Genomic DNA, 22,697 nt, shown 5'->3' with positions numbered 1-22,697 from the left:
CATAAAATCAGTCGTTCATTCATTCATTCATTCATTCATGTACATACATAACATAATACAAAACTGGCACATGCTGCACAACTGCATGATTTTATCATCAAATAAGGCCTCATCAATTTAAAGTGGACTTTTTTTCCCCAATGTCGGAAAAGGGCATAAAAATGAAGTTTAAAAATCATCTGATCTGTGGCAAATGTGGACTGTCCCAGCAATTTGTCCTGTTGTAGACATATTGTATGGTCCGAAAGATTGCAGAAAGAGAAGCATGATAAAAAAAATTTCAAAATAAGACAACATAAAAAGATGGATTTTCAGGTCAATTTCTTATTCCATTTTTAGCACAGACTTTTAGCACAGAGATTGCCTATGCATTTAATAAGTGGACTTCAGTGAGTTAGATTTAACCAAAGATAAGCATCTACATCATTATTAAAGGTATGTTTGTTGGGTGTATCAATCTAACCAACCCTTCAAAAAACTTGCTATAGGTTTTAGCAAAAACTCTTCAGCCCGGAATTTTCAAAAAAGTTCCTTACCTACTATCAATCCTATTTTCTCTAAAATGATTGGGATATGCCTAACAAAGAATTTTGGGGCATTTTGGTGCAAAATGTGTTGTCTTTATGTTGTTCAAATTCCATCAGGGTATACCAGTTAAAGTTTACCGTAGGTTGTGTTGTATTATTCATTTTGTCTAGGGATACATGTAAGCAGCTAGTTGTACCAGTTTTGACACCGAGTCTAAACTAGTTAAAGTTTAGTGTAGGTTGTGTTGTATTATTCATTTTGTCTAGGGATACATGTAAGCAGCTAGTTGTACCAGTTTTGACACCGAGTCTAAACTAGTTAAAGTTTAGTGTAGGTTGTGTTGTATTATTCACTTTGTCAAGGGATACATGTAAGCACCTAGTCTTAACAGCTTGGACACTCAGTGTGAACCAGTTAAAGTTTAGTGCAGGTTGTGTTGTATTATTCATTTTGTCTAGGGATACATGTAAGCAGCTAGTTGTACCAGTTTTGACACCCGAGTCTAAACTGGTTATAGTTTAGTGTAGGTTGTGTTGTATTATTCACTTTGTCAAGGGATACATGTAAGCACCTAGTCTTAACAGCTTGGACACTCAGTGTGAACCAGTTAAAGTTTAGTGTAGGTTGTGTTGTATTATTCATTTTGTCTAGGGATACATGTAAGCAGCTAGTTGTACCAGTTTTGACACCGAGTCTAAACTAGTTAAAGTTTAGTGTAGGTTGTGTTGTATTATTCACTTTGTCAAGGGATACATGTAAGCACCTAGTCTTAACAGCTTGGACACTCAGTGTGAACCAGTTAAAGTTTAGTGTAGGTTGTGTTGTATTATTCATTTCGTCAAGGGATACATGTAAGCACCTAGTAAGACACTCAGTGTGAACCAGTTAAAGTTTAGTGCAGGTTGTGTTGTATTATTCATTTCGTCAAGGGATACATGTAAGCACCTAGTCTTAACAGCTTGGACACTCAGTGTGAACCAGTTAAAGTTTAGTGCAGGTTGTGTTGTATTATTCATTTCGTCAAGGGATACATGTAAGCACCTAGTCTTAACAGCTTGGACACTCAGTGTGAACCAGTTAAAGTTTAGTGCAGGTTGTGTTGTATTATTCATTTTGTCAAGGGATACATGTAAGCACCTAGTCGTAACAGCTTGGACACTCAGTGTGAACCAGTTAAAGTTTAGTGTAGGTTGTGTTGTATTATTCACTTTGTCAAGGGATACATGTAAGCACCTAGTCTTAACAGCTTGGACACTCAGTGTGAACCAGTCAAAGTTTAGTGCAGGTTGTGTTGTATTATTCATTTCGTCAAGGGATACATGTAAGCACCTAGTCTTAACAGCTTGGACACTCAGTGTGAACCAGTTAAAGTTTAGTGCAGGTTGTGTTGTATTATTCATTTCGTCAAGGGATACATGTAAGCACCTAGTCGTAACAGCTTGGACACTCAGTGTGAACCAGTTAAAGTTTAGTGCAGGTTGTGTTGTATTATTCATTTCGTCAAGGGATACATGTAAGCACCTAGTCGTAACAGCTTGGACACTCAGTGTGAACCAGTTAAAGTTTAGTGCAGGTTGTGTTGTATTATTCATTTCATCAAGGGATACATGTAAGCACCTAGTCGTAACAGCTTGGACACTCAGTGTGAACCAGTTAAAGTTTAGTGCAGGTTGTGTGGTATTATTCATTTCGTCAAGGGATACATGTAGGCACCTAGTAGCACAGGTGCACCAAACTATAACTGGTGCACCCTGAATGTCATCACTGGAAGGACTAGGTGCTTACATATATCCTTTAATTGCAGGACCCTGGAGAAGGTTGCTGTAGATCTGCCACAACAGACAATCTACTTGCATTCGTGAGATGCCAAGTGTTAGTTCTTGATTTTATATTTGGCCTACCTTTGCAGCTGTGTTTAACCAAACACTGATGGCCCCTAGATTGACCTGGGATGACGAAGCTGTCTTGTTACGTCAATAATTCTTGTACACATGACTTAGCAGCAAGAAAGACTTTTTTTCGAAGGCCCGGATTTAACTCGCATCATGGGTGTACTAAGGAATAAAAGATGTTACAACAACTCGCTCCATTTCTCCTTAAGCGCACAGGGAAAATGGAGCACAAGGTAAACGTGGCAGCAAATATGATGCTCGCATTTGATGGTTACAACTTTTTAAACCATGTAAAACAAGTTTTTGAAACAAAAATGTTTTTTGTGCTCCCCCCTACTTTCCTATTAATACTCTTACATGACGGTTGGGGTATTATCTTGGGGTGGGTTGGGGGGGGAGGGGAGAGTGGAGGGGAGTGGATGGACTCGTAGGATTTATCATTTATTTCACCTGTGTTCATGCTATGGTACTGTACACACGCCTACATTTGACTTTCATGCTGTAGCTAGATACACAGATCTCAACATGCTGAGATCATTAATAGTCTTACATTTATGTGTATGAGTGCATTTTGGTGTTACAAATGTTTTTAACAGAACAAGAAATAAAAACATGAGCTTCAGTAGAAACATGTTGCAAGAGAACAATTTAATTATACTTACTTATTAACTGTGAAAAATATTTTATTATTAAATCGAATAACATTCACTGCATGTAGTATAGATATTCAATGCTGATTGTGTTATTGAAGGTATCAGTTAGTTATATCTGTCAATCAAACATATACTTTGTTTTACCCAGGTAGGTACCTCACAGCGTTATGTTGGCCTAATAACTTTGTCGCGTTGTGTAATGTATATATATGTATGTACTTATATGTAGTTACGCGCCACAGTGAATGGGTTCTCTCTCATTTATTTATTTATTTCATTTGATTGGTGTTTAAAAAATGTCGTACTCAAGAATATTTCACTTATACAACGGCGGCCAGCATTAATGTGGGAGGAAATCTGGCAAAGCTCTGGAGATACCCAGGACCATCTGTGGTTGCTAGCAGACCATCCCACGTATGGCTGGAGTGAGTGAGTGAGTGCTTGGGGTTTAACGTTGAACTCAATAATGTTTCAGTCATATGACGATGAAGGAATCCTTATGGTGTATGTAATCTGCCTCCTTGTCGCAGGATGGATTTCCACCGCTCTTTTATCTAGTGCTGCTTTACGACTTTACGACTTTTCTAGTGCTGAGACGATTTACAGAAGGCAAGTAAGTCGCCCCACCCAAGCCATCATACTGATGTGGGTCAACCAGGCATTGCACTATCCCCTTCATGCTGAACGTCAAGCAACGAAGTTACAACTTCCTCTTTTAAAGTCTTAGGTGTGACTCGACCCAGGATTGATCCTGGATCTAACACTCCCGAAGCGGACGCTCTACCAACTGTGCCATCCAGGCCTGTCGTATGGCTGGAGAGTGAACCAGCATGAGCTGGGACTGCATTGGTGAGAGGCTCCTGGGTGACTGCTCTGCACTAGCATGCTAACCACCTCAGCCATGGAGGCCCGCGTTCTCTAAGATTATTTAGTTTTCAGCATATTTAGGCTATTTTGTAAAATCTGTTGTATGTAAAATCTATGTCCAATCTTCAAAAAAAGGTAAATAGTTGTCAACCTTCTCCAATAAGCAGTTCACATTCTTGCTGCAGAAGTCCCACATGCTTAGGGAAGTGCGCTGATTTTCAATATCACCACAGACAGAGGGTGCCATGTTTCAGAAGCAGAGTGCCCTCTGTTTCTTTGATGCTTGTTCTAATACGGTTACTTCTACCGCTACTTGGTATTTTATTTGGGAGATATATTTTTGGCAGTCACGGATATGTGAAGACAAGGGTGCTATTCACGCATTGACAGACCTCTCAACCTAAAATGTTCCCAAGGAGTGAGATTGGGTTACTATCCCAGCCAATTAGGCGAGGGTCCAGGGGCCGCCTGGGCCCCTGGAAGTTCTGGGGTTCTAGATTGCCGGAGATGCATTCTAGCTCATTTCCGGAGAATAAAACTGCAAATTATTAGACAGCGGCCCCTGGAAGCTCTGGGGTTCTAGATTGCCGGAGATGCATTCTAGCTCATTTCCGGAGAATAAAACTGCAAATCATTAGACAATGTTAACTTACGGTTTTTACAATATCTTCTATTTTTACATAAGAATAAGCATCATATTTATCAGCAAATATGGACTGCTTTTGATATTATTCTCTCCTTAAGACAATAAACTGGAAGTCCAAGAGTGAACTTACTGTAGGCCCTATTACAATGTGGAATTGTTAGGAAACTTTCCGTATTCTACTTCGTTTTGGATCTCGTTTTAGGCGCTTTGATGCAAATCTATACAGATTTTGTGGGGAAAATCAATACTAATAACCAACACCATTTGTCAGATTGGAAACTGTATTTCCCTGAAATTATTCAAATTGTGGAAACAATCCAAACACACAACAAACCGAAAATAATGTACAATGCATGACGTGGAGTGGCTTCGTAAAATATTTATGAAAATATAATCAGATTAGTCACTTTGTAATTAGCCAGTAGTCTGCAACAATTTACACTAGCTAGACGGCATTGTGACTGTTTATAACCTTATAAGGTGACGTGGCACACAGATTTATAATCATTATAATAATAATATAATTATAATAATATAATTGGGTAAAGATGACCCCAAATGACATCCATCCCGAAATAAGACTAAGTCTCGTCCAGTTCCTGGTCATTATCATCTTCAGTAGGTTTGACGCGGGCGCTGTCCCAGATTTGTCCTGGAATGTGACTTTTTTCCAGCATTTGATATTCCACAAACTCTTCTTGGAGCTTCTCGATCTCATTCGTTGTTGAGGGGAGATGGTGTGGAAATTTTTTAACGAAGAATTCAATATCATCAAATCCACTCTCAGGTGAAGCAGGAACGACAACTCTGGGGAGGTTAAAAATAAACATGCGAAATTCCCTCGGATGACTGAAGACACGACCCGTACTTTGGTCAGCTGAATATCATAAGCAAACCAACAATTACCAGTGTTTTTTTTATTTTTTACCCTAAACCTTCAGAATGCGTGAGATTTTAAAGTAGCTGCGTGAGAGCGTGAGATTGAAGCCGAATGCGTGAGTCTCACGCCGAATGCGTGAGAGTTGAGAGGTCTGCATTGATTTACATATAAATTTTGACGCCATTTTTTCCCCATGGTCACATGCTCTTACTGAATTTTCATTGGTTAAAAATGAATGGAGAGATATTTAATACACACACAAAGCAAAACAGCGTAAGTAAGGCATTGTTCATTCTAGTCTCTGTCATGTGACACTGTCAACCACAAGTTTTCTGTGCTCAGCTGTTTGAGGTTCATACATTTTAGAAAGTCATTTCTTTGTTAGTTCTGAAAAGCCATGGATTCAGGCTTTCATCAGACAGCAGTCAGATGAAAAAACACTAGATTATTCAAGTTGTGATAGAATTAAAGTGTTTTAGAGGTGTTCAAGGCAGATGAACATGGTGACGTTTTAATGTGCAAATACATGCTTGTGTCACATGCGTTTGTCACATGTATCCGGTACTACATTTGAAAAATGTCTACTCAATATTTGGTCAGCCTCATTCAGGGAAGCATCAATGAATTGACGTAAGTAGTGACGTAGAAAGTTACACGTAAACAACACCCTAGTCTTTACAATAACCACAGCGTTCGCCTTCCACAGTTTTGAACCTAAGGCGCTTACGTTAATTTACGTAATCCAGGATAGTCCGAGCGAGGTTGAGCCGCCATAAGTACTGCGTACCAGTATCCAAACGTCCCTCAACCAACAGTCAGTGTACTGAGACCAAAGCCAGGTTGGCAAATCTCGTGTTCAGTTACGCAACTGAGAAGTCTACCTCCCCTCCCCACCCCCCCCCCCCCCCCCCCCCCAACACACACACCCCGCCCGGTACTCACGTAAATGTATTCGCAGCCTGTCCTAGCATTGAGCTGCTTGACATCCAGAAACTGTGGTGGGTCTGTCATACGCGGTAGGCGCTGGTCCTCCGTCGATTCGTTCATCACCCAAGCACGGACCATGTTGATCAGTTGTTGTTGTTGAAAAGGGATTTCGAGTTGAAGAGCTCTGAGCAGACACGGAAAGTCACACGTGCTTCTTCGGTTGCCTGTTAAGGAGTGTGTGTTTCAGAAGAACACGTCTTGTGTTGGCGCCTACTCAAAAACCTACTGGCCCTTACGATGGTACATACGTTAGTTCAGTAAACGTCAGAGCAGTTGCACCTTAACCGCATGCAGTTACAGCTCTATGTATGTAGGCTATCGCAGATGTAGAGCACTGTGTAGTCAAGTGTATTCATTGCACAGTGAAAGTCAGCATGACCTGAAACCGTGACCCCATTACCTCAGGCACAAAATATGTGTAACGATGCACTTGAACAGATCCCTATCCAGGTACAGTAGATTTATTTATTTGATTGGTGTTTTATTTAAGAATATTTCACTTATACGACGCCGGCGAGCATTATTGTGGGGCAGAGCCCGGCAGAAATCCACGATCACCCGCAGGTTGCTGCAGATCTTCCCACGTGCGGCCGGAACAGGTACAATAGAAGATATCCGCCTGTCAGTCTGTTTAGCACGTTTGATGCAGCTAAGAATCTCACACTGCATGATGTACATGTTTCTATGTCGAGCAAAGCTATCCTTCAGTGTTTGTGGTGGATTGGGGGGGTGGGGGGATTCAAGACAGATATATTAGGCCCCTTAAAGGCCTACATCTTTAAATATGTCATTTGAACTTAATTGTTTCCGGGTATTTGAAATTATCCCGACAAAAGGCCTTCACGTTGGTTAAAAAAAAATGGGCAAAGAAATTGCGACCCTCTGCCTTAGCGAGACCCCATCACCCACAAAATTAGATGTGTAGCACAGGTATAACACAGGTAGATTAATTAATGTGTACTTTGCATACCTTTGATCTTGAGTTAGCCTTGAACAGGATTACTCATTCCTCCATTTCAGACCTTAAATTATGTTTGAAAAATTAGAACAAATAAAGTACATCATCTTTGTGTACCTGCACTTCAAATGGGTGTCAAACTGTGTACCTGAGGATTACAACATGTTAACATCACGAGCTACACAAACACGTGTCTTATACAAATCGGTATACACACTGGCTTTTATGATAGGCATTTTACGGCAAAAACGAAACCTTTGTTTCTTTAAACAGTCATTGTTTCTCTGGCAGTTCATTAAGTTATTTGATATTTTATTAAGTTATTAAGTTCATTGATATTTTTTTGTGTTGGATTTATTTATTGATTTATTCATTTGATTGGTGTGTTGTACGGAGCCGTAAAAATGACATGGTCAAAAAAAAAGTTTTTGGAAGAAAAAAAAAATTAGCCTACATAGTGAAAAAAAACATTTTTTTTTTTTTGCAAGAGAATTTTTTTTTTTAATCCCCGCCGACTTCAAAAGTCCGAGCCCCGTCGGGTGGGCATAAAAAAAAACGGGCCGTACTTTGATGCTCCATTACCCTGTGTTCAAACCCTTTCAAACTTTAGACATTCAAATGGCATAATTTTGTTAATATATTGACCAGTTTTCAACGTCATACCTTGAGTAGTCTGTACACAGGGTTAAAATGAAAACATATCCTCAAAAACGCACGTTCCGGTGACCTATATTGCACCTACGCGGCACATGTGTTATACGCATCAAGGACTGCTGGAAAAAAAATTACTCTAATGTAGATTCGGGACTCAATCAGTTCATGGAAGAAACGTTTGCGCGCCGTCTACCGAGATGGGGGACCAATTGATCATCTTTTCAAGTAAAACAAGGTAGAACATCATTTTGAAATGTCCGGAACATGAGTTTTGCACTCTATTTTGATTTTGGTCACATGAACAGAAATCTTAAAGGATAAAGTTGGAATTTGGTCTGTACTATCGGTATTTAAATGGCTTAGGACATAATGGCTTTTGAGTGTGTAAATTTTTAGAAGCTGACGTAAGAGGGTTTCAGAGATATTAAGTGTCAAAGTACGGCCCATTTTTTATGCCCACCAGATATATATATATATATATATATATATATATATATATATATATATATATATATATATATATATGGGGTTACTGCCTGAACGTCAGTGCCATTATGCAGTTCCAAAATGTTCTTTGAGGTGTGACAACCTGGGATTATCAAAGTTAAGGTCTTCGGTCCTAACATATATTTCTTGCCTTACAGGTTCCACCCTGGCTGGATCACGGAAGAAAAACAGAAGCAGGCACAACTATGAGGCTTTACGTTAAGAGTTCGATGTACGTTACCAAGACCGCGGAGGCTGCTCTCTGTTGTGACACGAGATTAGAGCTGTCTGGCTTGGTCAGGCCGGAGCGCAAGCGCTCTCGCGAGGCTGTCGCAGGCGAACAGCGAGGACACATGTTTTGATACAGGCTTGTGTCAAGATCGAGGATATTTGCCGACAACGCCTGTAAGTTTGTGTACTTCTGTTTGCGTTTTTTGATTGAAATTAAAATAAATAAATGTTTTGAATATTGAAGCTTTGTTTATATTGGCGAATAAGCAGACCAAAAAGACAAAGAAAGACAGCTCATGTGAATTGTTGATGGTTCTTTAATTGGCGTCCTTTATGACCCCAAAGAAGCAAAACCAAAAAGGAATTATGAGGTCTGTATGGTCACAAATGTGGACGTACATTTACTGAATTCAGGGCCCCGACTATAAAACTCTGGGTTAAAAAAAGATTTTCTCTTCTCCCAATTTTTTGTCACCATGTCACTTTTTGTTTTTATCTTAAAAAAAAAAACTTTTTTTCTTCCAGAAATTTTGTTTTCACCATATCACTTTTACGGCTCCGTAGCTTTACACATCACTCAAGAATATTTTACTTATACGATGGTGGCCAGCATAATTTATGGTGGGAGGAAATTGGGAACAGCCCGGTGGAAACCCACGACCAGCCACAGGCTGCTGTGAGATCTTCCCACGTACAATCGGAGAGGAAGCCAGCATGAGCTGGACTTGAATCCGCATCTAATGCATTGGTGATTGGCTCCTAAGTCATTGCGCGGCGCGCTGTTTTTTTTAATTATTTTTCTGACAGACCACTGAGCATTTTTTTAACCATACGCCCCGCACATGTATTTGCACATGACTTGTCTAATTATACTATAAATGTATTGTGGTGTTTATAGATATATAGTTAGTACAGTCATTACACACATGTTCCACTTAAAAAAAAAACAAAAAACAAAAAAAAAGCACCGTTGCAATAAAACAGTTTTTTATCCACATTGAGAGCCTCTATGGGAGATAATGTGAAATACAAGGCTAATTGTCTTTCAACCGGAGTAAGTTCCCCTGAAATGTGCGATAGTTTCGGGTAGATGGCCACAGACCCCGATTAATTTTCCATAAGCGACAATGTCAACGTTCAGCGCGGTAGCTCAACCCCAAACATTCCGTGGCCAATAAGCTTTGGTGCATACCTGCCCCAGCCTGTGAGAAAGAAGCCATTAAAATCTTGACATAGGTTTACCCTCAAAATCTGGACCTTTCTATGCCGGCAGCTGGGATGGGTACCTAGCAACGCCAAGGGGAAGTCACTCGCAGCCTCATCACCACCTGTCTCTTCGTGTCCTCTCGCCCAGAATTTCAAACTTTCATCAGTAAAACTCATACCTGCCCAAAGCTTAGACAGTTTCCAGCATTTTGATACCAAGCATGCAGCTGTACACCAAAAACGGCAGGCTGGCAGCAAAAAAAGACTTTACACCCTAAAATACACAGAATTACATTCGTCCTCCCGAAAAACGGAAGTTGTAGGCCTAATGGGGTTAAAATGAAAACATATCATCGTGGGGGTCTGTGTCCAGTTGCGTGTTCTGAGAATGGATACAAATGTGCAACCCGAACTCTTTGATTTCATTTGGTTGGTGTTTTAAATGTCGAAAGTAGGATTAGTCCTCTCACTGATTTTGGGGGCAGATTTACTACACGGTTACAAATGGATCAAACAACATATAGCCTGTATAATAAGGCCTCAAACTGCCATAAAACCTGAATTATAAATTCGTTTTATTAATTTTTAAATCCGTAAAGGCCTAGTTCTGCGCTAGCACGTTAACCACTCGTCCACCGAGCCCACGAAATTTAAATACCGATAAATTTCTAGGAAAAAAAGGAAACAGGATCTGTTTAATTTTTAGACAAATGAAACTTTGTAAACAGTCGAAAATTTTTACATTAATATGGTTGCTGATTTGGTATCCAGAATAACCATAGTTTCCCTATGTATCCGGAACATGTGCCTCGGTGTGTCCCGATCCCTTCGTATCCAGATTCGAACATCCCAATGTGTAGCTCAAACCCTTCACTCAAAAACTTAATCTGTTAATTTTAACAGAAAGTCTGTTGTCTGCATGAGTGATGCTAGAATGTATTCTGCTATTGTACCAGAGTATTGTGTTAAATATACCATATATTTCAGTAATTCAACACGAAGAATCTATTAGACTATAACAGGATTTCGAATATGACGGAATATGAATTGTGTGATCATAGCAGAGAACATCCTAGCATCACTCGGATAACAGACTTTCTGTTAAAAATAACAGATTAATTTTCTTTTTTTTTTTAAATTTTAAAATAACAGATTTAGCACAAATTCTGTTTTTGAAGTTAAATTTAATACCGGTAATTGCCATGTCAATCGAAATTTGTAAGATATACTGCCTTATATTGCCATGTTGTAGTAGAAAGTACATTGCCCAAACTACAGATTTGCAATGTACGCTGTTCACAGGCAACAAATTACTTTCCCCCATTTGACCGTCACATTAGACAATGTGCAACTTCTCTCTCACAGGCTTTGATGAATTTTAGGAAAAAAAATATTGAAAATGCAGGCATGTATTAAACAGAAATTACCGTATTCCTGATTTGAAGGAAACTTCGAAACTACAGTTGAATTACAACGATGTCAAAAACTGATAATGTTTCATTGTAAAATCCTTGAATAAACGACGTTAAACACTATGTAGTCAAAAGGATAAATAAACAAAGAAATAACGATAAAATGACAACCTCTGCATCTATTTAAAGAGAGGTGGACCGATGCAGACAACCTGATAACGCTGCCTTTAAGCAATGAATAATATACTATACATAACATATGTATGTTAAATTAAAAATATTCTAAATGTTATCAACTCATATATTGCACCTGTTACAGAGTATAAGACACATGAAATAATATGCTTAGCTTTGTGAGCTGTAGTGTAGGAAGTTATTAGAAGGAGAGTATCATACAGTCGTAATGTTCATATATACTTGTACACCCCCACACTGTGTTTATCAGTTTTCATCATATTACACCATCATTATCATTGTCACCATTATCACCATCATTAACATCATCATCGTCGTCGTCGTCATCATCATCATCGCCATACATGTAACTATCACCATTATGGCAATCAACATCCTTCCATGCAGTTCTTGTCATCCTTAGATATTATATGTAAAGCACGTAACAAGTGAACTTCCGCGCATGCGTACTTGACATCGTAATAATTCCCAGTGAAGCGTAACTGACAACGGAATCTTTGTCAGATCGGTGTGCTATTTCCCCAGTAACCTCATCGTCCTCTGGATGCTTCCAAGCGATGCCCCCGGTTGTCCCCGTGGACTGACCTTAATCAGAGAAATAGATACATTGGGTAAGATACACGTGAATAAGAGGAGAATACAGCTAAAATGAAGCCAATTAAGTGCATAGATACACGTAAGTAAATGAGGAACACTTATCACACTATTTTCCTGGTCAGTGGTTAATGGTCTTTCATCTGACAAATACTTTATTTTAGTGTTTTCTGCGCCTGTAAAGGGATAGAAAATCGAGGCTAATTGGTTGGCAGTAGAGACAGGATTTTCTGGACTAAACCCTACATCCCTGGTCACGTTTGAATAAAACTGCTATACTTAACATTCAGCTTAGACCAGGCATAGACTGGTCTAACTTATCTCTCCCACCAGTCAATCAGAATTGGTTCTGTATCCTTTCATAAATGATTTGTCTGGCTTTTAAAAGCTTAATATGTAAGCTATAAGAGAGGATGCTTTGAATTATGTGTTTGTGGGACAGGTTTTATCACTTCAAGGCGTACATGATGTATATATGTCTTTTAGTTTGTTTCACCGGATTATGGTTGTTGTACTATGTAGACCCTCATTTGCAGAATTGTGTGTAATAAACTGTTCTTGATGTTAAGGAAAATCTCACGGGAACCGCGGGATTTCGCGGGAAGGCGAATAATTTTATTCTGTATTTCTCGGCTAAACAGGAGTGCACTCGTCAGCCATGCACAGATGACGGGTGAAAAATCCCTCGTCTTCCTTCTGTATATGTGTGTAGCCTACACAGTATCCAACATGTTTTTATTTTGGAATGCATTGGTATAGCTGAGCGATAAAATAATAATCTAAACGCGTATCTCTCGTACATGTCAATTCATTGTAAAGTGACAGACCTTACCCATACTCCTAAAATCGCGTGACTCTTGATAGATTTCCGTGAAATATCGCGCTTATCCGATACAATTTTCTTGTTGTTACGAACCCCGTCTATAAGCATTGTATTATATATTTTTTTTTTGCCTTTGTAAGTGTCTGACCTACATTTTTCTCTCTGTGTACGTTATAGCCTGCACTGTGAGTCAGTCGCGCGCTTTCGAGGCTTCGGTGATTATGAGTTCAGTGTCATTGCAAACAGGGTATGGGTTGTGGAAATACGTATTGGTGCTGAAAACATGTTTACGATCAAACCATCCGGAATTTTCTTTTACGTTAGTCTATAATTATGAGCAACGAAGTTGTGAAGCTCGCAGTCATTCATTCAAGTCCACTTGTGTGCAGTTATGTACTCAAGACCATTTGAGAACAGTCATATTTACTATCATTTACTGTGACGGATTTTGTTGGGACTGGATATATCGGCTTTCACGCCATTCGACATTGGTCATTTGTACTCCATTTCTTAACATCATTTCTTAACACTTTTTGAGCTTGTGTTTTGTCACTTGCTATTTTTTTTGAGACGTTATTTTGGCGCATGTATCGCTCATTGTCTCTTTGTGCCATTACACACATTTCATAATGTCAACCCGTCCGTCCTATGAATTTACACTTTCACAGGCGGTTGGGGAATAAACTATTTACTGGACTGTCATTCATAGATTGAGGAATTCATCTTAACTGTGGATTATATATATATATATATATATATATATATATATATATATATATATATATATATATATTTGTATTGTTTTGTATATTATTGTTAGTTGTATTATTTGTCTGTTTTGTTAAAATATATATATTTAACTTCTTCAGGAATCTTCGTGTTTCTTGTTTGATCTTGTGTTCTCACTCTCCGGTAGTGGTACCCTTACATCGTTCATTGGCCGAGGTGAATAATTAAGTCACTTTTCACTTCTGTCAGAAAGACAGGCGTCTGTCGAAACAGCGTAGAATCGACAGATTTGAAAGCCGTGGACAGGGTACAATATATCCTACACTCAGCGTTATCTTACCATCAGAGGGGTGCTGTTGTTGGTAGTGGTGGCCCCTTCGTCTCCCCCGATGCTCATTACAGGCTTACCCTCACGTTCCTCTAGAACCTGCAATGGGATAAGAAAATGCATTATCTATTTTTTTCTCAACGCCGGCAACGACACTTGTATTGGAATTAGCGGTGAAAGCATTTAAAGTGATAAACAAAATTTAGACAAAATCCAAAATTCTACCCATAAATATGCGCCTACCCCACAAATGTCGTAAGACGTTAACCTAACGGAGGAGAAAACTCGAAATTGATGCAAGTCTGTAAACAGTTATTTACAAATATGGTTTTCTAGGTCATTTGAAAATAATTTGTGTATGGACCAACCCGTATAATGAAAGCCCCGCATACTTTGTCTGTTGAACAAAATCAGTCAGTTACATTGAATATAAGCGACGTATTTTGGATTGGTGAGGGATTTACGACTCTCGGAATCGACATGGTACTTGGGGCGTGTAATTTGCTACTATTTACGCATTCACATAAATTAACCTTCAGAATAAAACCTTGTGTGGTAAACTGAAAAGAGGTTGTATTTAACTAGTTACAAATGACTATTTGGCAATTATTACACTCTTGTCACTGTTTTGGTTTTACTGTCTATGCTGTACGTCTTTTACTTTATTTATATGTTGACCCCCTAGAATCGACATACCTGCACACGAGGAGAGACCTTTGTGTACGGAAAATCCGGACGCTTGGCTGGAAATCCCGAACTAGCGGAAGCCACAGGTTTTGCCACTGAAGCTACAGGTGACGCGGGCCGGAGAGGTTGTAAAACCGGTCTCTTTGTATCCCTGGCCTCAGGAGCGGGTTTAGGACTATCCGCGTTCTCTTTAAGAACCTCTTGTGATTTTCCAGCAGATTGAGGGGTTGGGTTTTCATCTTGAACTGTTTCATTCGGCAAATATGGAACCTTGGATGCTGTGAGTGATGAATGAACTGGGCTGTCATCAGAGAGTGCGCCTTGTTCAGCTCGCATAGAAACGTCCAAAGTCATCGGGATGGGGTAATTTTTGACTGGTGTAGGGTTCGTGCGAACATTTGGGTTAGGTGAAGCTGACTTTGCTCCAACGTCTGCTTCTGTATCTGGTGCTGTAAAATCACCGCTGTTTGGTGCGATAGGTAATTGAGGAGATGCTGGAATCCCTGGCTGTTCAGCTCCTTCTTCTGCAGGTGGTGTGGCTGATTTTGGGGGATCTTGGTTGCCAGGACTTTCTGGTTTTGTGGAAGATGGTGGCTTCGTCGATGCTGCAAGTTCAGGGGAATCGAGTGTTTTAGGTTGTGTGACTGTGTCAGCTGTATGTGCTGGACTGCTCTGGAAAATAGGTGTAGGTTCCGAAATGGATTTTTCTGCAGGAACAACTGGGGTAGATGGGGTAGGCGATTTAAGAGCTGGCGGAGTCATTATTTCTGGTGATGGTTCTCGAGTATTAGGGAGCCTTGGGTTTATAACTGAAGATTCCGAAGCTGGCTGGGACGCAGATCGTTCATGGTCTACTTTGGAAACTGTTTCCGCGACCGAAGGTGGTTTGGGAGCGGGGTCTTCTTGTGGCTGTGGCTGCCAAGCTTCTTTGACATCGTGTGGGGAATGGGTTTGTCTGGGCGGCTCAGGGGGGCAACCTGAGGCAGCTGCTGCCGGTTCACTCGTTACACGAGGCATGGGCGCCTCTACTGGCTGCTGTGGAACAATCTGAGCTCTCCTGGCAGGCTTTGGTGTCGCTGGGGGTGGCGATTTGTAAGCGGATACCGGACTGAATCCTCTAGATTCTTCTGTATACTCTTCGGAAGAGGACGGCACCTCAACAAGACTGGCATCAGGAGCAGATAGTTCACCTCCCACAACAGGTTCTATAGCCTGAGGCACAATCGCTGCTTCTTGCACAGACGTTGTCGTCGCGTTCGGTGGCTCTATTTGTGCTGATACTGGACTGAAAATTCGACTTTCTTCGGTATGGTATTCGGGGGACATCGTATTTTCACTGGCTGTTGCGGGAAGCTCGCTTTTTAGTACTGGTTCTGAATGTTGCGCGGGTATCTGCGGATCGATCTCTGCCTTTCTTTTGGGTATAGGTGCAACAGGTAGAGGGATTTTCTGCGCTGTTCTTGGGCTAAACGTTCTGGTTTCTGATTCGTACGCTTCGGAGAACTCCTGGAACGAATTGTCCTCTTTTATAGGTTCACTCTCTTCTTTCTCTATAACTTGATTAGATATTGGCTCCCCATCGACGCCTATTGGTTCAGCCATATACTGCTGCTGTGGGCTAAACACCTTTATTTCCTCAATGTATTCCTCCGAGGGCTCTTGCTTTTCTTGTGACCCCTTTTCGGCAGTGTCTGGGACAACCTCAGTTTGAGTTGGAAATGTATTAACAGATGCATCAGGGTCGTTAGTTTCCGTCTCGACATTGTTTTTGTCTGGCGGTCTCAGTTGCCTTTCAGGCGGCTCTAAAGTTTTTTCTTCTTCAGTATACGCTGGAACATCGTTTAATTCCTCAGAAGGCACATTCACCAACTTTTCTTTTGGGTCATATATTTTTATCTCTTCTTTATACAGAAGTAAGTCTTCGTTTTCAGTAGGCGGTGGCAGAATTTGTCTCTCTTCAACGTCCAATATTTTCACTTCCGGTTCATAATTCGAAGCGGCCTCTGGCGGAATATTTATCGGTAGAGCAAAGATCTATGGCTGGATCATTTCCGGCACTATTTCTTCAACGGCTGGCTCCGCGATCGCCGTCGGAGGTTTAAGTTGTTTTTCTTGTAGATCCACAGTTTTCTCTTCCTCAATATATTCTTTAGGGGCTATAATTGTTTTGAACGGAGGATTATGGTCGCGCGATTCCTCTACATATTCTCGCGGAGGAGTCACGGTATTTTGTGGAGGATCAGACACCTTTGTCTCTTCTACGTATTCCTTTGGTGCCGTTAACTGTCTAGAAGGTTGATCGAGATCTTTGCTCTCTTCGGCGTATTCTCGTGGTTCAACAATACTTCTTTGTGGTGGGTCGTGAATCCGGTACTCTTCATCGTACTCCAACTGAGGCGCTGTGACTAACGGAGTACTTTCGATCGGAGCAACCTCCGCAGCTGCGATTGACAGGACAATTACTCTCTGAGGTGGCTCAAACACCTTTGTTTCTTCAGTATAGACTGGCTCCTCCGTTGACATAACTACAACACGTCTTTCTGGAGGGTCGAAAATTTTCTCGTCTTCAGTGATAATGGTCGCTTCGCTGACGTTCACTGTGTCAACGTGCGGCTGTATCTTCCTCTGTGGAGGATCATAAACCCTGCTTAAATCCTCATCCTCAGGAGTTTCCTGTACCTTTTCTGTAGTGGACGATTGACTGATATATCTCGCCGGGGGGTCGAAAAACTTCTCGCCATCGACTGGTGGATAAACGTACCGAAACGGAGGATTAAATGTCTTAGATTTTCTCCAAGGAATGGGACCTTTGCTGCCAAACGGACGCCAGATGCCGATGAAGTCGTAGTGAGTGCTCAGGGGCACCTGTCTACCTTTATATTCTCTGTAACCTTTATATTCCTTGTAACCGGAATAATCTCTATATTTGTATTCTTTTACCGTCTCATACGGTTTGTATTTAAATTCACTGTAAGGATAAAACATGCTGTGTGCGCTTAAAATTCCAATTTTCTTGGGAGGTTTCTTCGGTCTCCCGACTGGCTTGGGTTTCTTGGGAACGACCTTTGGAACATTCTCTTTGTAGCCTCCTAGCCAGAATGTATTCCATGGTGTCAGCTTGTACTCTCTGTATGTATTGTATTCCCGGTACTTGTGTTCCTTGTATTTGGGAATGTCAGTGTTCTTGGCCTTGTAATCACGGTACTTGTAGTCCCTATAACGGGGCGGCGGACCAGAGAAATACTTGTAAGAATGAGTTAGAGGCCTTGGTTTGCTGTCGACGGGAGCGTGTGGCTTGTAGTAGTGGACTTTCGATTGTGGCACCTCTTTGTTATATGTTCTGTTTTCAGGTTTCTTCTGGATTTCGTTTGAGTTATTGTCCAGCATGATTGTTTCAGAACCTGGCGCAGGCAGATCCGGAGTCTTCGGTCGAACACGTATGCTCACAACAGAAGACGTTGTTGAGTTACTTCCCTTAGATGACGTGGAGGCGCTGTCATCGCTGTTGACGTTGTCAGCGATAGTAGTTATGGAAGTATGTCGCCGATGTGTTTTTGGTTTTGGAGTGTTAATCTGCGGGGTTTCGTCCATACTTGACAGAAGCCAGTTGATGGGCACCGAAAATGCTCTGTTATAATGTTTATCCTTGTTATTTACAGGATCTTGTATAACATGAAGTGTCGGCAAAAATTGTACTAGATTATCTGAAACGTTCTCTTCGTAAAATTAGATCGTGAATAAATTCATTATTGATTAGTAGAATTCAGAGAACATTTTTATCACGATCCTTGTTGATGGAAATTGATTTTCTGTCCTCAAGTAAAGAGTGGTCAACAGTTGTATGTTGTAGGCCTCATGTAGAAATCTGAACGGTTGATATATTAACACACATTAAAGAATCTAGTCATACCCATCCTAACCTGAAAAGAGAAACAACATTTTGCTGTATGTTTTCCTGACATATTTGGCCATATATAGGTGCATTATATTTATTTATTTATTTATCTATTTATTTATTTATTTATTTATTTTATTAATGTTTTACGCCGTACTCAGAAATATTTCACTTATACGACGGCGGCCAGCATTAAAGTATGGTGGGAGAGAACCGGGCAGAGCTTGAGGGAAACCCACGACCATCCACGGGTTGCTGGAAGACCTTCCCACATACGGTCGAGGTGCATTATAGATTAGTTGATTAATTGACTTTTACTCAACGTAATGCAAATGAAATTTTCATATTTACGAAGGCGATCAATTTTTGTTTTTATTAAGTTACTATCGATCTTTCGAACAGGTATGTGTATGTAAATTTGTTTTGTTATCTGGTTTGTTATCTTTCCAGTTAAAAGACACATTGAATTCTTTATCAATCATAAGGATACTCGTTGCAGGAATGTCTGTTATTATGGGGACGTCTGTAATGTTTATTTATTTATTTGGTTGTTTTCGTCGTGCTCAAGCATATTACATATTTATATATATGTGACGGCGACCAGCATTATGGTGAGAGTAAACCGGGAAGAGCCCAAGGGAAACCCACGAGCCATGTACGGCCGGAGAGGAGGCCACAATGTGCAATCATGGATTTATTATTGATCATTTCAACACATCAATCAAATCAATAAATAGATAAATAAAATTCCCTACACCTTACGAGAATCTTAAATCAGAAAGAATCAAGATTTTGAATATAGAAAATTTGTAATTTAAGATATTTTTGAATTAAGTACCTTAACGCCGTGACAGTTATAGACAAACCCTTGTGTCGTTATATATACTGTCATTACAAGGCCGGTTAAAATTATGTTTGGTTTGCCATTATTTATTTATTTATTTATTTATTTGGTGTTTTCCGCTGCACCTCAAGAATATTCCACTTATACGACGTCGGCCAGCATTATGGTGGGAGGAAACCGGGCAGAGCGCGGGGAAATGTCACAATAATACATTGTGAAGGGTTTATAGACCGATTTACATTTACCAGTTATTATGTTAAACGAAACAAAACAATACTAAATACCGACTTTATGAACTGAATCGTCTACAAGATATATAATACCGACCTCATCGTTGATTCGAATACATGTAACGGTAAATCCAGTAGCTAATGGCCCAGATGTTCTATCACATCCACACAACACGTACAGTAACTTGTCTTATAAGAAAAAAACTTCCACAAATCTGACCCCTATTTAATGTTCCGATTAAAATATGATACCAATAACCCGTATGCTATATTCTGACGCAGTCTTCAACGTATTGGGGTCAATTGTCAGCTTTGTCCGAAGCTTTTAAAAACGTCAATGACTAACAGGTCTCGAAACCGATGTGACAAAAGGGTTGAGTACACTATATAGCTGACTTTGCGGGGGCTTTTCAATCCAGGACAATACATGCCCTGGTGACTTTCAAATATTTGAGATCAGCTCATACTGTAGGCTTATACAAAGTCAGTATAGGTCAAAGTTAACTGATTCATAAACTTTGTATGTGTATGACGTCAACTGTAAACACACACACACAGATATATATGTGTATATATATACCGAAATACTAGTACCTGACCGCCGTGATATAAGTAGCAAATTCTGCCCAGAGTACCATATTAGACACTAATCAAATAAATAAACAAATGAATAAGTACATGTGTAATTAGTTAAAGCTTGTGATAACATAATGATGAACACATATTCTGGACAAATTTGTTTATTTGTCATCTTATGAAGACGTAGAAGCAATGTAAAATGTAAAAAAATCTAGTCATGGAAACAATATAGGTTTTTCTTGTGTGAACACTAAAAAGTGAAGGTACGTGGAAAGATCTTTCAGCAACCTGCGGATGGTCGTGTATTTCCCCGCGGCCACTGCCCGGTTTCTTCCCATCGATGCTGGCCGCTGTCGTATAGGTGAAAAATTCTTGGGTATGGCGTACAATACCAATCAAACAATAAAAAAAAAACTCTATATGATTCAAAGATGCCCATGCGAATAGATTTACTAATTGATTGTTCTTTTCACTTGAACTTCACATGTATGGCGTTTGGTATTGTGCATGGAGGAGACCAGAGCGCCTTGCGTAAAGACAAGAAGTGAGCTGCATCTGAGGTTGTAGCCAGAGATTGCAATATTGTAGAATAGGCATAAACCTTCACGTGCATTTGCTGGTGGAGCGTATGACCTGTTTTAGGCATGCGCAATAATACGCACTAAAAACCGTTATCTGACAAATGCACCTTTATCACTTTCAAAAAAATATCACTTAATTCGATTATTCCGTTTTTAATTGCTCCAGTGTATGGCGCCATAGAAGTAAGTGATTAGCTTTATTTTGTGATGATTTATTTTCTATAAAGAAAACGTTTTGGAGATGAGAGAATTTAGGTGATAATGTGGAGGGACCTTGAGCTGAAATTCTGTGCATAAACTCAAAGGCCGTCACTAACAGATCGAGTCAATCATCTAGTCTGATTCTGAGAGTTTGAGGTTAGAGATGTGATTTGAGATTTTTTGTTAAGGGTACGATGATTAATTTCAGCACTAACAAGAGTACGTTTCGATTTTACTTGGCCCTGAAAATGCAATTTTTGGGGGTATTTTGGGGGGCAAGTGCAGTGGATAGAAAATGGGAGCAAAGGATGAGGTGAACCACTAAGAATGCGTGGAATACAAATGAATTTTGTGAAAAAAAAAGAGAAAAAACCAAAGTATACACGGAGAGATAACACTATATGCATGCAGCCAAGATCATGACAAGAGTGATAAGCATGAGGAAACTGGTCCTGCCAGCTTGGTCCCCGCTACAGGTTTGGGATGGTGGTTCGCTTCGTATCTTTGCGGGAAAGGCTACCAGATTATTATCCATCTGAAAAAGAATTTAAAAGAAAAAATCTCTAATTCCATTTAAAAAAACGTTCTTCCAACTACAATGCAACATTTAATTCCAAATACCAGAAATATTTGATTGGTGTTTAACGATGTGCTCAAGAAATATCTCTTATAAACGATGGCTGTCAGGTTTATAGGTAGAGGAATGGTCGAACAAGCGAGAGCTGGATTTGAACACGCGACCTTATTGGTCAAGGGGTTGACAGTCGTAGCAGGCCAGCGCTGTATCCGCCAGACCCAATAAGGATCAAGATTCCATGGGCTTAGAGGTCATGAAGCTGCCCTAGACTTCAGTCGGACTTAATCCTAAAATGTGGTGTTTCTTCTGAACCTAAATATGAAATCAAACGCTAAAATTGGTAAAACACCAATCAAAATAAATAAATAATTTACATCAATTACAGCATAAAAAGTAAAACCAGAGTATCCACTACAGTGTTACAGTTGCCAATGGCCACACCCAACCGATGAAATTTATTTTAGGTAGGTCCCTGCCTATGAATATTAACTAAGTTAAACTGCCTGACTGATTCAGCTTACCGGATACTTAATATCGGATGCGGAACATTCCACTTTGAAACCGTCGACGCCATCTTGAATCACCAACTCCTGGAAGGCGTCACGTTGCGATTTTTTGGTCCAATCTACGTCATTGCGTAGGACGTCATAAAGGTTCCTGCCAGCGTATTTAGGCGGGGAAGTTATATTTGCACTTTCCCTGAAAATAAATGAAAGGCTACATTTTGTTGGAAAACGATTTTTCTTTCTCTAATCATTAAAGAAATTAATATCTTTATTGTTGTGGTAGGAAGAAGAGGAAGGCACGCGGATGAACAGATGATCGCACCGACGTGCATACCGATGGACAGAGATGAATATATGATGGGACGGATGGAATGACGTCCACACACATGAAGACAGTGGTGAATGAACTGATGGGACGGACGAAATGTCGCCCATGCAGATGGAGAGATTGTCAAATGGACTGGTGGGACGGATGGAATGACGTACACACAGATGGAGAGAGTGGCGAACAGAATGACGTACACACAG

At 40.1% G+C, this 22,697-nt stretch overlaps 1 protein-coding gene and 1 long non-coding RNA gene across 2 annotated transcripts in view; one reads left to right on the top strand and one right to left on the bottom strand.

Moving 5' to 3' along the window:
- The window catches only part of LOC135463695 (uncharacterized), a 12,377-nt gene extending 5,640 nt beyond the window's left edge, over positions 1-6,737 (bottom strand). Inside the window, exon 1 of the mRNA XM_064741080.1 lies at positions 6,409-6,737. Within this exon, the coding sequence (XP_064597150.1) occupies positions 6,409-6,531 (123 nt within the window). The 5' untranslated portion in view covers positions 6,532-6,737. The remainder of the gene's footprint in view (positions 1-6,408) is intronic.
- LOC135463696 (uncharacterized) lies at positions 5,621-22,697 on the top strand. The gene is made up of 3 exons (XR_010443578.1): positions 5,621-6,096; positions 8,710-8,956; positions 22,453-22,697. It is a non-coding gene; the product is annotated as an uncharacterized LOC135463696 (long non-coding RNA).

This window comes from Liolophura sinensis, chromosome 3, assembly GCF_032854445.1.
Source record: "Liolophura sinensis isolate JHLJ2023 chromosome 3, CUHK_Ljap_v2, whole genome shotgun sequence".
Taxonomy (NCBI): domain Eukaryota; kingdom Metazoa; phylum Mollusca; class Polyplacophora; order Chitonida; family Chitonidae; genus Liolophura; species Liolophura sinensis.
The sequence above is the reverse complement of the archived record's forward strand: the minus strand, read 5'-3'. Positions and strand labels throughout refer to the sequence as shown.